This window comes from Geospiza fortis, unplaced genomic scaffold, assembly GCF_000277835.1.
Source record: "Geospiza fortis unplaced genomic scaffold, GeoFor_1.0 scaffold333, whole genome shotgun sequence".
NCBI lineage: Eukaryota > Metazoa > Chordata > Aves > Passeriformes > Thraupidae > Geospiza > Geospiza fortis.
The window spans coordinates 1,134,203-1,152,692 of NW_005054347.1; the positions used below are offsets into that span (position 1 = coordinate 1,134,203).

At 38.6% G+C, this 18,490-nt stretch overlaps 1 protein-coding gene across 1 annotated transcript in view; it reads left to right on the plus strand.

Moving 5' to 3' along the window:
• Positions 1-18,490, plus strand: part of PIGK (phosphatidylinositol glycan anchor biosynthesis class K) — a 65,084-nt gene that overhangs the window by 30,897 nt on the left and 15,697 nt on the right. Inside the window, exon 10 of the mRNA XM_005423153.2 lies at positions 11,301-11,376. Within this exon, the coding sequence (XP_005423210.1) occupies positions 11,301-11,376 (76 nt within the window). The remainder of the gene's footprint in view (positions 1-11,300; positions 11,377-18,490) is intronic.

Sequence of the window (18,490 nt, forward strand, 5' to 3'; positions counted from 1 at the left end):
TGCTTATATGTTACTTATATTGGAGTAGCGTGTGGGAGTGCCACTTGTGAGTGAGGATCCACTGTAGCTGAGCAATGAACATCTGCATATGCACACCTTACACCATGGTGTTCTCATTCAGAGCACTCTAACAGTTTTGGTGGCAGGTACATTGAACATTCATGAAAATATGAGAGAAAATGGGTGATTTAAAAAGGAAGTTTGTTCTCCATGAAACACGTAAAACATGAAGTTAAAAGGTGCAAGACAGAATATAAACTCTTTAATAGGTTTCATATATTTGATAATGTAGCATGTAACATTCTTTAGAATGAAATCTTTTGGCTCTGGCCTGTTTGTACTTCTCTCAATTTGGAGGGGTTTTTTTTAAGCATATTACTTGTAATTGGAGTTGTTCCATTGTTTCTCTAACTGCTACTTATTCCATCTGAAGGTGTCAGAAGAGAAATCTGGCTTCATTATCTCTGCTAAATGAACTTTTAATTTTGTCTTAGTTTCAAAGTTCCGTTTTATGTATACATGTCTACACACACAGCAACACACACACACATATATATATATGTATGTTTGGGATTGTGAAAGACCTTGCAAAAGCACTGGAGAGTTTGTTCTTCTACATAACATAAGATGCACTGAGAGGCTGAAATTCTAAACACTGAGTGACAGATTGGCATTGTGATCATTTCTGCTTTACACAGCCTGTTGGTGCTGGTATCTACTGATAAGATACATTTAACATTCAGATTTACCGATGCAATGTTCTGTAGATTATAAATGTTTGCAGAAAATGACTTATAAATAATGGAAGGACAGACTATAAGAATGAGATAAAGACTGAGATTAGGTTAAAAATACTAGGCCTCCAATCTTAGTTGAAGTTATAAATAATTTTTGTGTAAACCCTTGCATTTGTTTAAAAAGAAGCAACATGGAATAATCCTCTGACAAAAGAGTGAACTTGCTGGGTTTTTTTGTTTTATTTTTGAAAGTAAAGCCAGGTGAACCCATTTGTTGTATGTACTCCACTGTTGTAAGGCAGTCTTAGAAAGTCATGGTCAGCTTAAGTTTGGGCATGAGTGAATACTGAAGGTTTAATTTTAAAAGTTTAAATCCCATTTTCAAAAATATCTAATACTAGTCTTCATTTGACATTTTTTTAGTGTAATAGTTCTACTAACATATTTTTACTGTCAGCTGGGTCCAACCCATATAGATGTTGTTGAAAAATGTGCTAATTAATTTTTTAGGAACTTAAATTTCATGGAAGTAGCTTTTGCTTTATTGCATTATAAAGACAGTCTTTGATGATTGCTTAAACATTGCTTGGCATTTACCATGCTGCAGAATTGATATGTAAATAAAAGCAAACTTTGTAAATAAATATTCCCTACTAAAATGGTTTTATCTCTTTACTCTTGCAGTAAGACAATTAAATCTGTACAGAGAATTTAAGGTAACTGAGAAGAAAGGAATGGGAGGGACATGCCTGTAGCCCTCAAAGCTGTTTGTCTCTTCTTGTCCCTGGGAGACTGCAGAGAGAAAGGGTGCTGATAGCCTGTGGCACGCTCTGAGCTACTGCATCTGTCCCTTCCCAGCAAGAGGGGCGAGGTAATCACAAATCTGGACTTGGCAGGTGTCTGAGATGCCAGATTTTGTGTCAAGTATTTGGATTAGAAACGACCTGTGAATATTGGAGGTTTGGCTTCTCCAGCCTATTGCTTGGCTTTGCGGCTAGGAATAGCTTGCAAATCCAGATAAGTGTCTTGTGTAGATATAGCTGACAGATACTGGAGTTAGTACAGCACTGAATTGAACACAAGGGTATAAAGTCCCTCTTTCTGTCCCTCAGGCCTCAGACCTAGTGGCTTACCTGGATAGGCAGGGAAGTTCCCAAGTTTGTGTGCCCGTTTGGGAGGCTGGCAAGTGGCATGCCATGTGCTTGACCCAGGATAAGTATGATTTGCTGCTTCTGCTTTTGTTCCTGGGATTACTTAAATTGTATGGGCTTAAAGGCTATAAAGTTTGTAAAGTACTGAACTTCATATAGAACACTCTGGTTAGTATACAGCAGTCTGTGATGGACAGGAGACAAGTCCTTTTTTGGTTCTAATACTGTGAAATAAGTGAGGACAGAAAGGCAGACCATAAAATACTAATATGAAGAAAAAGGATGGCTGCTTTAAGGAATCAAACATCAATAGATTCTTCAACATCAGCAGATTCAGTAACCTGCAATACCTTGGCCTCAGAGAATATAATGTCTAAGTGTTTGTATGTGAACTGGAGGTTTCATCTGCCATTAACAAGAACAAAGAAACCAGAATGCAGACAAAAGTAGGGCACAAGTCATCTATAAATAAAAGAAAATCATGGTCCCAGAGATGAAAAAAGGACTGATAAAAAGCTTAAGAGCTACATACATTCTATGCAGCTTTCTTTGAGGCAAAGCCCTTCTAAAGTGGTTAGCAATATATTGTTACATAGGTACATGCATTGACAGGAGCAAAAAAGCATTTATTGCTGGCTGACTGGAGTGCTACTCAATTCTATCTGCTGTGGCCACTCTTAGAACCCTTAGAGTTGGCTACAGAGAAGAACAGCACTGGTGAAAAAGGGGAAAACAGTTGATTAAATTTTGTAGTGTAGTGTTCTGCAGCTCTTGGTGTATCTTGGTTTTGTGCATTATGGAAATGTGTTACTGATCATGTTGTAGCAAAAAAGATCAAAAGCAACATCTAGTATTCAGGAGAGACATGATTGCACAGTAAACCATTTCTCAAAAGCCCAAAACTGTAATTTTTATGATTAATTTTCTGAGCACCTAGGGTATAGCATGTTTTAAGAAAATCTGTCTCTATGACTGGTACCAGTGTATGCTCCTTTATACCCTTGTAGACAGACAGCTGGTGCCTTCCCTTGTAATGTCTTATCCACAGGGCCTGGGATCTGGCAGGAGGATCAGCAGCCCTGCTGTGAAGGACCTGGAGGTGCTGATGGCCACCAGTGCCATCACCATCAATAAAAGGACAAGCTGCCTTCTGAGCTCCACGAGGAGTCTGATCAGCAGATTGAGCAATACTGTTATAATTTCTCTTTGATACTGCTGAAGCCCTACCTGAAACTGTGTTTGGCGTTTGGCCTTCCCCTTCAATAAAGATTTTGAGAGAGGTTGCCAAGATGGTCAGGGCTGAGGGCACACATGCAGTGAGAGAGCTGCTTGAGGGATTTGGGCTTGCTTGCCCTTTAAAGGCAGAAATGTAATAGCAGGCTGCAGCTGTTTGGAATGCAGTCACAGAGGTGGTTAAGGTAAACTCTTCTTGTGTAGCAAGAGACCTTGGCTGTAGGTTGTGGCTTGGGAGGTTCAGGTTGTGCATGCGCAGAAATGTTTGCAAAGAGGGGTGAGTTAGTAGAGAGAGGTTGTGGAGGTTGTGAAGATTCAGGTGGGCAAAGCTGTGGCTGAGCTGACCTCGTGTTGGGAGGCTGAACTGGATGATCTCTGAAAGTACCTTAGAAACAAAACTTCTGTAATTCTCTGTGGTTACCTCCCTCGATGGACTGGAGTAAAGGGTCAAAAAAGCAAAATGGGAAGCTTGAAATGAAGGGGGTAAGGCAAAAGGTCTGAGGATGGTTTTGGGTAGAGAAGAAGCAGAGAACAATGCTACATTGACGGATTTGTGTACTGAACTAAGCAGTCTCATGAGAAATTATAGCTGGATTGTACATTATGTGACTCTTGAACTGAAAAATATAAATATATTCTGTAGGTGTAGAAATATTGGGACTTAAAGTACATGTATTATGGGGTTTTTAGAAGGTGATTGTTGAAAAGTGTAACAATACAAACCAATACAGATACGTTGTTTAGTTTGAATATGTGCAGGAAGGAACAGTAGTATTAAACACAAAATCAACTTTGCTATAAAGACTAATTGGGGCCACTAAATAATGGAACTGCTATCCTGGCTTGTTCCCAGGTTAATTCTTTGATTTAAAAACATCTTCCTACTGATTTTCCTGACTTGCAGTGCACTGGCAGGTGGTGTTGAATTGGTCTACATAAAGATCAGGCACTGTGGATAAACTTTCAGTTGTGAAAAATGAACAAGTGTGCTTTATCCAGCTGAAAGTATAATTCCAACATGTGCTGGTAGCAGTATTTAAACTGGATGTGTGATGTGGTGGCATGGGAGAGTTCTTTGTTCTTTGAGATCACTGTGAAATTCAGTCATAGGTTTCCAGACACAGAGCGATAATTAATAACCTGTGTGGTTTTTAACCACTCTTGGAAACATTCCCCATGCAATTAGGAGGGAGTGGATTCAAGGGGCAAATTTGCAGCCCTGGTTCTTAAGGACAACACATACACACTTCAAACTGGGTTAAACATTTGCTCAGTGAAGTGGGCAGTGTTCTGTTTTGAGTGGTTTGAAGGATCAGTAGAAGCTCCTCTGATATTGCTGGACTTGTCTTTATAAACATGGCCCAAGACTGGGAAATTTGATGCTTGTATTCTTTTTTCCCCCCACAAAACCAAACATTTGCTCAGTGAAGTGGGCAGTTTGAAGGATCACTAGAAGCTCCTCTGATATTGCTGGGCTTGTCTTTATAAACATGGCCCAAGATTGGGAAATTTGACACTTGTATTCTTTTTTCCCCCCACAAAACCTGCCTGTTGTGAGAATGAATTAGCATTAAACCATGAGCACCTACTTTCAGCTGTGGACTCAAATGGTGATTTTCAGTGATAGAGGAGAGACTTAGTCTTTTTATCTCCAACTTTTGATTAGCATTTTGTGCTTCAGCAGCATCATCGTGTGGAAGTTTTAAATTAATTCAAAAGAGATTTTCTAATTTACCTAAAATGTGGAATAGTTGAGATAACAAAATGAAGCCCTATAGGTCATGTGGTTTCCAGTAGCAGGAAAGTCAGTTCTGCTTACTTAAGCTAATATTCTTTTTAATTCCTTCCCTCTGTCTTGCCTCAGAATAAAAATTCTGGAGCAGGCAGAACAGAGAATCCCTTCAGCAACATTTTTTGGCAGAAGTCATTGGCTAGAAAAGAGGAGAGAGACAATACTGGTCAGCCTGTGTTAAAACACAGTATAGATTTCTATTGCCTCTTTTTAGGATCTTAATATGGCTAAGAATATGTGGCTTGACAAAGGTTAATCACCTGAAATTCTTCACATAGGAAATTGTGTGGATCACAAAAAGACAGAGGAAACATTTGTTGCAGTCAGTTTTTATTCAGTTTATGAATTCATGTCTGGCAGACTCTGGGAACACCAGCAGACCTTTTTGTGATCAGGTCCAAGAGAAAGTGCTGTGTATTCACAGACTTCAGGTATTTTTTAAACTCCAGAAATAAGTATGTGTGACTAGTTTGGGTCAAAATCTTTCACATTTATTTAAAAAGAAATGAGCAGATTACAGAAAGTATTTTGTATTTCTGAACTGCAAGATGTTTTGCTACTTTATTCCACAGGAATGTCTCTCTGTAAAGGCCAGCAAGCTGAAGTGGTTAATTTTATTTCACAATGCAAGTCAGTAGCATCCTTCTTCAAAAAATTATAAAACTGATTTTGTCTAACACTGATTTAGTTTTTCATCACATCAAAGATATTTTCACTGTCAATTTATTTTTTTCCTTTATCTTTATATTCTATTGTTCATTTTTGTGCAATCTTCCTTTGAAGCTGTCTTTGATAGTCTGCCATTTGCAAGCATTACTGAGTGGAAGCCACAGCATTTGTGGAAGAGAATCTTGGCTGTGCCTGTGAAATGCCTGTACATTTCCACCACAGCTCCCTCCTCTCCTCATCTTTGGCTGTGCAGCAGTGGTTTTCCCATCCAAAGGTGTTCAGACTGCACAGCAGTGAAGGGCACAGATGAGTGTTACTGTTGTGAGACAGCCCTACAAGGTCCCCCAAGGCCAGCCTCCAGCTGCCCAGCATTCCAAAGCCCAGGACTAGGGTGGTGAAGGAAGTTGTTTGCATTTTAGGTCTTTAGAGGGAGACATCCACACTGACCTGAGCAAAGGTTGCAGCAAGAAAATGTACACTGAGTTTCGACCCTTTAACTTAAAAACTGTGCCAGGAAGGAGACGTTGTGAGGAAGGTCCCTGGAATGATGATGCTCTCAAGTATTTGCTTCTCTTCTTTGTGACTATCCATGTGGTAAACATTCTTGTAGATAAATCTGGCATTCTCTTATAAAGATGAGAAAAGCATTGATGAGCGCACTCTTGAGTCCAGAGTTAAGCATGATCTCACCTTTTCAAGCACTGGTGTTTTCCATGTATCTTAGTGCTTCTGTTGTTTAAACATACTCAATTCTTAAATACGTATGAAGTTAGGATTTAACAGATAGATCAAGTACCTGGCATCAGTCCAAGGTCTAATTCTTAATCTTCTGTACTATGGATATGGTAGATAAATTTCTCAATGGCCAATTTTAAAAACTATTCACTCAAACCCGACATAGCCCATTTCAGCCTCTCTTTAATAGGAAAGCTAATAACTTTTTCTGATGTGGTGCATAAAGCTCTGGTATTTTGTTTTCTTTTTATTGCCAGATGCAAGTGTGTTCCTGTATTTACAGTCAATAAAGCTATCAGTGCTATACACAGGTTTAGATTAATAATTTCAGCCTTTCAGTCTTGGGTATCAGGTTTAGGCGCTGCTGTGTTATTTGCATCCCTCGGGCTCGTGCTGACTGTCCAAGCAGTTGCAATGTTTCTGCTCAGAGCTGCTTCTACAAGGAGCACAGCCCATTCCAGCATTTTCATTCACATTACTCAGAAGTCATGTCTCAAACAAGCCAGGCAGCACTCAAGTAGTACAAATTGTGTCTGCAGAAAAGAAAGATGGTGATCCCCAAACCCCTTCTTCTCATGCATTTTTTGTCTCTGATAGCCCTTTGTACCCTGTTCACACCCTGACTTCCAGTTTGGATAGCTTCCAAAAGAGTTGATTCCTTATTAGGACTTACCATCAAAGAACAGGAATTTCAAAAGAGGTGCATTATTACCTGTATATGGGTCATAGGTGTGAAATTCTGTGACCTTTCTGAGCCATCAAGTCTAGAGAACATATAAGAAGGAAGAAATACTAGCCTTGGTCGTGCTGCTTGTTATATTAGTGAATGTTTATATTAACCCAGAGAGCCAGGTTTTATGTTACCTAGACTTTTCTGTCCCTTAAATGTCTTAACAGCCCATTTCTGCCATGACCAAACCAGTTAGTGATCACATGTTGTACTTTTCCCCCCCTGTATTTTTGTAATACTTGCAGAAGATAAAATACATCTCTGCCCTAAAGCCACTGTAGCTATTCTGTGTAGAAGACCATGGGCTGTGTTTGCAGTTGTGGGAGAATGTGCCACCTCCTCATGCTCGGAATTTATTTTTCTTTAGCACACGTTGACTGTCTCCCTTAAGAGCTAGCATACAAATATAAATAGCAAATAAGATATTTCACCAAATATCTTGACACATTTTACTGGATTTAGATTCACTTTCCACAGTTTCTGTTTCATGCTCACTTTCCTTCATCTAAGAGCACTCAGAGTGGCAGTATAAAAATAGCTTTTAAATTGAATTTTTCAAGATCCTCCTCTTCTGCTATCTCTTACTGCTTCCCACTTCTCTTCTGATTTTACAATTCTTTCTACTCTTCTCCCTGAAAATCAAGATCTCCTTATGCTTTGCATTACCAGCTGTCAGGCATGATGCTGTATATGCTGGTACACCACTGTGTTAGCTTGCTTTGCCACTGTTGGCAGCACTCTGCTGTCATGCTCAATTGAGACAGAAAGGACTGTTTCTTACTGGAAAATTAATTCATGAAAAACTGCCTTTGTTTCTGTAATATAATTGTTTTGAAAGAAATTAAACGTACAAAGAAAACTGTATTACAACAAATTAGTCCTTAATTTTATAAAGGTTTAAGTGTCAAATATGAATGAACTAAACACAGTGAGGCCAACTAATTTAGTGGAATTACAGCCTCAAATTGCCACATGTGATTTGAGCACAAATTCCATCAGCTGAGGTGGTTTTTGTATTTGGATTTTTTTCCTGACATAACTAGTTCTGAGCAAAAGGGAATGCATCCCCAGGCATCTGGAAATTATCTCTGGAGGGAGTAACCAATTTGCTTGTGTCCTTCTGTGAAAGAGAGAGGCAAGGTCAGAAGAATTGTATGGGAGATGATCTTTATCCTGACGTGTTCTCCTCCTCCACCCTGCAAAAGAGGAGGAAGTAGAACATCCTCTTCTGTGTTGACCTGTTTCTCCCCACTAGGCCTTTCTATCCCTTATGCTCTTCTTTAGAGGACTGCCTTTTGCAGGTCATTCTGCCAGTCTAGGAGTGCTGGTGGGCTGCTATTCCTAGGGCTGAAATGAAGGAGCAGTTTTGCAGCAGGTTTCTTTCTGCTGGGTACAGACCGTCCTGATGGGCTTTCTTTGATCCATGGCACAACTGAGCAAGGTAACCAAGCTGACCTCCTCAAAGACTGGTGAGGCTGCAGCTGTGCTTGTGAGCCCGGCTGGCATCCTGTCCTGCAGCCACCTCAGTGTCGCTGTCAGTGTGGCCCCTGGCACCAGTGTGGCTCTCCCCAGCTGGAGAATGGCTGTGAGTGGTTCAGCACCTGCCCGGAGCAGCCAGTTGGGGATGCAGCCCCTGCTTTGGAGGAGAGAATTCATCCATTTGTGAGCTGGATCATGGGGTTTGATCTTACTGGCCCTGAGCTGTCTCAGTTCTTACAGAAATGACTGGTTAAAACACACCCTTTGTTCCCACGTGCAGGGGATTTTAGGCTTATCTGCAGGAGAGAAGAACCAAAAGTCTTTTGTAGACTTGATAGTTAGTACATCACTAAACACATATACAAAAAGTCCATGGCATTACAGCAAAAAATTTGAGAAAACAGTTCTGAACTTCTCTTCCAAAACACATGTGTGTGTGTGTAAACATTTTAAAGTGTGGGTATATAAATGTAGATGTTTATTTAAATACATTAGAATGTCCACCTACCTAATCTATATTTTATAATTCATTTACATATAAAATATAGTGTAGTTCAAGTGGCTTGTTTTTTTTTTTCAGAAAGTAAATTAGAAAAAAATAAAATGTCTTTTCTTGATGTTGAAAGGCTCCTATCAGCGTAATTTCAATTTAAATCTAATTACTTCAAAATGCATGTTTATACTACTCTCCCCTTCCTCTTTTTTTTTTTTAGTTAAGCTTCCTAAGGCTTAAAATTATCTTGATAGTTTTTCTTTATCTTTTTTAATCCTTTGTAATTTGAAGGAAAGTCTTTTTTTCTTGCAGTTGACAAGGAGTGTGTTTGACAATGCAAGGGAATGCTGATTTCATCTACAAAGAAAAACTGCCAAATGTACAAGGTCCTTGACACAACAGACAGACAAGCTCTTTTTTTTTTTTTTTGCATTTCTGATAAAATTCATTTATAGTAATTTTAGCTGTTACTTTCAGCTTCAAGTGTTTTAATTTTGGGAATTGAGAAACTCTTTTTTTTTTTATTTCCCCATATTTGCAGTGTCCCTGTAAAAACTGTAGAGATAAGTATTCAAGATATTGATGAATATTGTGTTTTGTGTACAGTTGTTTCATATCTAGAACTATGACTAAAAGATGGGCTTAGGTAGCTGGTATCCATAAATCAAGGTGTTGTGTCAGCTGACAGGCTCCCAGCAGAACAGAAGTAATCTCCAATTCACACTGACTGTGGTGTGTTTGCTAATCAGGACCAATGACAGAAAGTAGGGAGGAATTGAGTGGAAAGACTTCTTCTGTACTCTGTGGTGGAGTTGCTGAGCCCCCTCTAAGCTCTGATGGTTGCACTGGACTACAACAGCAGTGTATTTCATGCTAAAAGTATTAATTCATCATTGTCATAATAATCCCAAAACTCTAAAAACCATATCAGTAAATGAGCTCTATCTGTAGACCAGCTTCAGCAGTTCAGAGCCTGCTTATTTAATTTGTCTTAAGCACATTAAACGGTTCTGGGCAGGCTGTCACTATGATCTTTGAAATATTGCTGTGTTTCTTTTGTTCTCTGCTTTTAAATTTCTTATACAGTAAGACTTTCATACTCTGTTCATTACAAATTTCTGGATATTCAGACTCTTATTTGAGCTTAAAGCCTTTCAAACCACAGCAGAAATTCAGTAGTGGGAAAGGGGAGAGATGTGCACTTTGTCCTCTGTTTTTCCACAGCCTGTTGACTCCCAGTGCAGACACTAAACCTGGAGTTTCTGACTCTTACCTGGCAGCTGGTCTGCAGGTCAATTAACCCAGCAGGTATGGATCCTTTTTGACTAGAATAGGTATAAGGTTTGAGCCTGAAAAATAATGTCTTGGCCACAGTTTTTGTTGGAAAATATTCTACATCAGCTTAGAGAAGGACCTTGTTTTTTCAGGATCTTTTTTCCCTTCACTTCTTGTCATAGTGCTCAAATTCCTATATTCAGAAGTCTTCAGAAAAATAGAGGAATGGCTGATGAAAAACTTGAGTGATACTTTGAAAATGTAACACATGCTGTGCAGCTCCAGTAGATGAAAGCAGCATGGTTGAAGGGTTTAAAACATGCTTTCATATTATCTACTACCATGTAAATATTCTTTTAAGACACTGCTTATGGATTCCAATTCTTCAGCTGCCACCACAGTTTATTCGAAGTTTAAAGGGTTATGATATATATTCTTGGGAAGTATTCACTCTATTTTTTTTCCACACTAACTTTTTGGCTTTTTGATAACCAGGACTACACACTACTGTACTGGCAAATGACTGAATATTTGTGGTGTTGAACTACTACCACATCTAAACACTGCTGTGCACTTGCAGCAAAAATGGGAAATGGTGAATAATCCCTCCTGCCTTTTGAGATGGTCATATTTGAATTATGTTGGCAGGATTGAGTGAAGAAGCTTGTATTGTTAACAGTGCTGAATCTGCTCTGTAAATGCATAAGACTTTTTTCCATGGGGATTTCAATCCAGGTTTCACCAGTCCTTGTTCACCTAAAATGAAATTTAAAGGTTTTCTTAGGTTTCTGCTGCTAAATTTGTGCTTTATGTCAGGGAAAAAATGCACAATGTTATGAACATTTCTGTTTACTCAACTTCATAAGAAATACATTCCATTATTGTCACAAAATACACATATTCTTCATCCTTAAGCAAAACAGTATCCTGAAACACTTAATTTCATTAATTTAATTTGGTAAACATTGTACTAACTTTGACAAACATGAACTTCCTTTCTTCCTAGGTTTCCAGAGGAGGAGTTGGCAACAGAGCCACTAAAATATGCTGAACAACTTCCTGTAGCTCAAATAATACACCAGGTAAGTCTTTCTATTTTAAAAATTCCTTTGAAAATAAAGAACATCTGTAATACTTAAACTGCTTTTCTAGGTCACACAGAATTAATGTCCTCATGCTGGAAGTATGTATAAACAAGATACTCTTGTTCAGATGACAACTATTAAATTATAAAAGTCATTCTGAACATGGCAACAAAAAGATGCTTGCTGTATGACATGGTTAACACTTCAGAGCTCCTTGTCAAAATTGTTGTGTGTCTGCTGATAGAAAAGAAAAAATCCATTAATTTCTCTCAATTTGCATCTTGACCTAAATCATATTCCCCTTCCTGAAAAGGCAGCCAAAGTATGGAGTCATTATCATGGAATAATTGTCATGATGAGTTGAGCAGGGAAAACAATCTTTCCTCCTAATACAATTCTGAATTAGCACCATTTTATTTCTAACTATAGCAGTATCATCATACTTTCTGCTTTGAGCAGGGTTTTTTTTTGTTTGCTTTTTGTTTTGCACAATTAAAAAAAAAGGTTTCTATTTTTCCTAGATTGTGCCTTCTAACATTGTCTTTATTTAAATGCAATACTGTGCTATTGATTTAAGTAAACAAATGAGGGATGATGTGGACATACGAGCTGGAATTCAAGTTTTTATTGTAACATGTCTCCCCCAATTCATGGCAAGGAGGAAGAAGAGATCTTTTCTGCGCAGAAGATTCTATATTCATTCCCTTCTTGCTCTTATCTCAGAGTTCAAGGCCTGGTTTTCCATCCACCCTGCTGGGTAGATCAGGTACCCAGTCTGCATTCAGGTGTCTCCTCATTCTTTGCTGTCAGCCACAGAGAGCTCTGCCTGTTGTGTGAAAAGCTTATGGCAAACACGACACAAAACTTGTGTCAAACATGACTGGGGAGACTTAGCATTCCCCATCTTGGGGATGCCTTAAAGGAAGACTAAATGACCTATTCTGTTGCAGTCATTTGGAATTTTCTCAAAATAAAATAAATAATTGTTAAACTTTATAGATGTGAATTCCGCTTCAGGGATAAGTAATTACAGTTTTCTTAAGTCAGGGCTAAACAGGTCACATTACTGTTTTCCTAATGGTATCTTGGCTGTATGGAATCTTCCAGGTAATCAAGTATGCTCTGAAAAATTGACCTGAAATTTGGGGAAGATAATGACAGTTCATGTTGGGAGGCAAAATGGTGCGGTCCGTTCACTGCCTTGAGATAAGAAGAATTTCCAGACTGAAAACTGGGAGTTGGTAGTGGTCAGAGTAGCACTAAGTCAGATAGGCAATGTTAGATAAAGCTGTGGTTTGAGACTCAGCTGTTTTTAAATGCTTCAAGATCAACAGGATCAAATAAAAGTCCACTCAGTCCCTTAATAGAATTTGATAAACAACTTTTTGTGTATTAATTTTTATCATAGATCTTCCCATATACATTTGTCAATAAGTGTTTTAAAGCGTTGAGTCTCATGCTGCAGGCAGTGCTGGTTTTACCTTAAAGGAAACATAAGCTTTATTTTAAAACCTTAAAGTGTACAAGCCTTTCCTGCAAGTTGTAAGCACAAGGGATTTTAAAACTTTTGGCTGAAATCTGCACATTTGGGAAGAATTTCTGATGTGTTCAGAACATGGAAGATTGGAAATCAGGACCAGTTTGTATGTCAGGAACTCCCTGGTGTTGTCAGAGCTTCAAATGACCCAACAGCCTGCAAATGTCACATTTAAAATTCTGTCTTCATGCCTGACTCTCAGCATAAATGAATTAAACAGCAGAGCAGGCAGCCAGTCAATATGTTCTTAACAGTGAGAGTGAGCAATGAAACAGTTTGGGGGTTGTTTGGAATCAGTAAATAGAAAGTGCATGGAATGGCTCACCTAGAGGAAAAGCTCAAATAGGAAACAGAATTAACCTTTAAAATGGTCAAGCAGACCAAATGTCATAGCAATATTTTTACAGCATTATGTGGGTAATAAGCACAGAGTGTTCATTTGGCCACTGTGTGTTACAGTGCAATAGAGTATTGTGCTGTGCAAAGGCAAAAAGCTGGGTTCATCTGCTCTTATCTGTTTGCTGAACTTGCCAGTAGTACAGAGCTGGGGTCTGCACAAGGCAGCAGAACAGACCCAGCAGAACTGTGAATGTCTTGGATGCAGAGAAGCCAAATAAAGGAACATTTTTTAGCTGTGGGGACAGGAGTTTGGCACCGTGCCCTGGTGTGTGTGAGGCTGATGCCCTGGCTGAGCTGCCACCACTGAGCATCGCTGCACCAGCATGGTGCTCTGCTGAGAACCCCTTGTACCCTTCTGCTGAGGGACCTGGCACAACTGGGACAAGTTGTGCGGGGGCCTTGTTTATATGAAAAAGGATTTTTTTGCTCTAAGAATAAAGAAGGAAATTATAAGAAACCAAAAAGTGACAAGAGTAAAAACAGTGAATAGTATTTGTGGTGTTTTATGATGCTGTATCCACATGGATACATAGAAACTCTAGACATACGTAACAGCATCAGTGCTGTGTACTTATAGCATAAATATGCATTAAAATTTCACAGTGGTGGACAGGTATCCTAAATTAATGTAATGTATAAAGTACATTTTAATTATACATTTTAGCCAACATAGCCACTACTACTATCCAACTTTAAAATTGGATAAATTTATTCTCCTAAATGCTACTAAAATACTCCTTGTGCTTTTAACTGAAATAAAAAGTCTCTAGTGTTTGGTAAAGGAATGCAGTCATTAATATAAACTTGTAAAAGTAGAACTTTCAGAGTAATGCCCACATGAGACAGCCTTTTTAATGAGATTCTCTCTGTACAGCCATGCATACAATGCTGCTACTTACAGTAAGTTTGTGCTACTTAGAATAAGGCCAAAAAAAAAACCCAAACCAAAACCCAAACTAGAAAGAGGAGAAAAAGGAACAATTATTTTAATTCTGCACTTGTCTTTAGTCAAAACAGGTCTGGTGGAAGAACAGGGCAAACTGCATTTGAGAAGATTGTTTCCATTTATCATAAATTATATTCATTGCTGGCCTTGCAGTTCAGCAAATCATTTTAATAAAAGTACCTAACTTCAGTGCCAGTGCTTGTGCTTGGAATGTCACTGTGTGTTAACATATTTGGCCTAATCAGGATTTAGGATATTGAAGAGACTTAAATTGTTATAGATGTCTTACTGATGGAAGAATGTTTTATTGATGAAAGGCACATTTCAGCAGATAAACACCAGATATCCTGATGGTATTATAATTGAAAACAAAATGAAACAGCAAATTCAGACCACAATCAACTTGCATACTTATTTTAGTCCATTTCAAACCATTAAGCAGATAAATGTACATGCTGTTAAACCAGGATGATATTTCAGGAAAGTGACTTGCAGCCTATAGTGGAAATTGCACAATTTACTTGAAATCTGACATGGTTTACAGTTGCAGATTTACTTAAAAATAAGGAGTTCCTTAGGTATTTTTTTCATGGGGGGAATGTTACATGTAATATCCATTCAATTAGATAGAGTATCCTTTTGGAGATAAGTTGGTTCGGTTTGTAGAAGTTTTAACCTGTGTTTTTGTGTTGCCTGTCCATGAGAAGGCTCAGTGGCAAATGCCTTCAGGAATTGCAGGAGCTGCTGGGAAGCTGTGCTGACCCTTGGAGGAGATGTCTCTGTTCCAGGATCTGGTGGATCACCGGGAGCTTGGCTCGCTCCAGCCTCGGGGAGTGAGGGGGAACTGCTCTGAGGGTGTTGGCTGCAGTCACCATAGGGAAATTAAACAGGAAATTTATGAAAGATGATGGGAGGGGCATCTCCAGAGTTAAAAATGCACAGCCTGATGGCCATCAAAGGATCCTGCAGGGTTGCAGTTCTGCAGTAATTCTTGCAGGAAGGCCATTGTTTCCATCATTTCTGTGCTTCTGTGACAAGTTCGCAGCCATTACCCACCCCACCCTTCCCCTAGAAAAAATCCTTTTGCTTTGAAGATCAATTTTTTGTTGATTCTCAGGGCCTCATTTTCACGTTGTAGAGGGTGGTTAGTTTATTGCATTTTTTGTTGTTATTCTGGTTTCATGCTGATTTAATTGACAGAGGTTTTCTTCGGCGGCATTTGCCAGAAATTGGTGAAACAGTTTTAAGAAAATAGAACACACTATGTTGTATGGATTTTTTTTTTGAAGTATCTTTTTATTATCTATAACACAACAATTTTAGCTCTCAGACTTAAAATATTTTCACAAACATTAAAGTGGTTTACGATCTGTGTGAAACATTCAATATGAAAAGGAACCCATCACATGGTGAGACACTCTTGAAACACAACTTTAAAATTCAGCTCCTTGCCCATTGCCTTGTAGCTGCTCTTTGGTGTTTTATACAGTTAGGGAGTTCCCCTCACTCCCAGTCTGCTTCTGTCCTGATGGTGGAGTCTTTGTTCCTATAAATGTTTTATAAAGCCATTAGTGTTCAGAACTTTGGCTAAGTATGCAAGGTGTTTAATAGCACAACAATAACCCAGATTTTTATTTTTATTTTTCATGCAGACAGGAGGTTTTGTTTATGAATATTAATTTATTAAAAATTTTAAAGTACTTTGATAAATGATACTTGAATTTTACTGTGTCTTTACAGGCTAAGAGGTTCAAAAACAACTTGTAATACTTTCATGTCTCAGGTTTGATGTGCAAAGTTTTAGACACAGCTATTTATACATTCTTTGAAAAACCATTCATGTAGCTGTGTTTTAAAATAACTTTGAAGCATAGCTTGCTTTTTAGAACTCTGGTCATGGTATTCAGCTGAAGGATGTCAGAGATAAAATACAGCCTTTCACCAAAAGGTCCAGGTTCTGCAGCACCTGCTAGCACAGACACAGGTCTGCCTAGGCAGGGATGCTTTTCTTTGTCAAAAATGGATTTTGTCAGGATGATTGAAAATTGAATTTTTCATACCAAATATTAAAAAGTACACTGACTTCAGAGTCCAGTTTTATTTTAACAAAATACATCGCTTGGCTTCCCACCAACAAGCCTTGTGACATCTCAGCCTGCCCTAGGACACCTGCCTGGTCAGGCTTTGCCTCTGCAGTGCTGAGCAACGTGCTGAAGACAAGTGTTGTCCCCTTGCCATGGCCCCTTCTTGTGGCCATTTTGGAGTGAGTGGAGAGCAGCAGCCTGTCCTGCCGGGGCTCTCACCTGTGTGGTCCAGACTACAGGTGAGAAAAGCTGTTTCTGATGCACATAATGGAAATGTGTTGTGTGGTCTTCCTCACCAGCTCACCTGAAGTGGTTTTTGGGGCTCAGGCATTCTATGCAGAGCTAAACCCAGGTGTGCTGTACCCCTTCTGCTGAACCTTTTTTCATCTAGGGCACTTGGGATGTATTGGAGTTAGAAATTAATGTGTCTGCTATGTTTGGGGTTTTTCCATTTCTTTTCTGTATTAAACATATGTTTGTGAATTGTTTAACCCAGAGGTGATTTGACTACATTTTATAACTATAATGGAAGTGGTCTCAAGTGGAATCGTGACTGGATGTCATCCAGCACATAGGAACTTGCTTTTTCCCTAAATTGCAAACAATATATAGACTTAACTTCTGTTACTGCTGCATAAGTTAGGAATTCCTTAAATCTTTTGAGCTTTCTTTAAATTGAATGCTATCTAGTAGAAAACTTGGTGCTAAAAAGGATCAGAAGAAAAAGAACTATTACTGCATTTGCCAACCAAACCAAATATGTCATAGAGCAGCAGAGGTATTCCTATTCCTGCCAACACCTTGTGCTACTTGGTGCATATAGGTGCTTTGAAGTTCACTCCCTAAGATTTCTTCTAATCCTAAGTTTGATTCAAAAAGTTGAGATGCAGAATCTTGCTATGTGTATGAGTCATGTAATATATTAAGAATGGCACAGTCCCGTTTCTCTGACTCACTGCAAGAAATCACCAAACACAATCTTGACTTGGTTATAATGGTACAGATCTTTTACTGGCATATCATTAAACCAGAGATTTTTCAGGCTTTTTTTTTAATCTAGTGAACTACTGCAGAGACAGGTACTCAAGACCTTCAAAGGTAATCCAGTAGTCAACACAAACAGTAAGGTTGTCTCTCTTCTTTTCTTCTTCAGAAATTACATAGCTCATTAGCCACATGAAACTTCATAACATTCCTGAAATACAGTTTATCTGAGTACAGCATAAATTATTTTTGTAAAATAGAGACAACCTAATTTTTAAAATTTGCTGTTGTTTTTCTCATCAGTTTTTTTCCAATCACAGAATACCATGATGTGGAGTTAGCACTAATTACCGATCATTTGCTTTTACTGACAAGACAGGGCTGCTTCTGTTTTGTTGTTTTTCATCTGACCATGATCTTCCCTCTTGGAAACAGAGATGTAGTAAAACAGTCTCTTCTCTTCCATCTTCCCATTAAAGGGCTCTTGTGGGTGATCACTCTCTGCCTATACAGGACCATTATTTTACTGTTTCTCAACCACAGGGGAAGTTCTGCTGGTTTATCTCTTTGTTGTTGAAATATTACATAGAATCTCTTCTTAGTCTTCAAGACAGAATAAAGATAACTATCTGAGAATTATTTTTCTTTCAAATGCTGCCCCCCAAATCTTAAAAATTTAGCAGCAATTATGGGGACCTTTGTTTCTGTATGGCTGGAGTGCCAAAGTATTAATGCATGGGGAGCACTTCCTTTGTCTGTACACAGCACTGCTCAGCAGAGCCAGAAAAGAACCGTGAGTGTTTTTTGTTGCTGACCAAGCATTACAGGGGAACTGAATGTAGTATTAGATTTTTTCAATTATAGCTGAATACAATGGATTGGATAACTAAATGCATTGGAAGGTATCTTGCATGAGGAACCTGAACAGTCAGTTGTGTGGTTCTTGTTTTTAACTGTTTCATACTAGAAATGCCACATTGAACATTTTCTGTAAGCCAAGAAGGGGAAATTTTACCTGTTCCAGCATCCCAGAGACATTTGAGATGGTGTTTGGTAGCTTCTTCTTACCAGAACTGTTGCATGCATACTCCACCCATTCTTCTCTGTTTATGCATTAAAACATGCAACTTTATGTCCTTCCTTGCATTTTTAAAACATGAA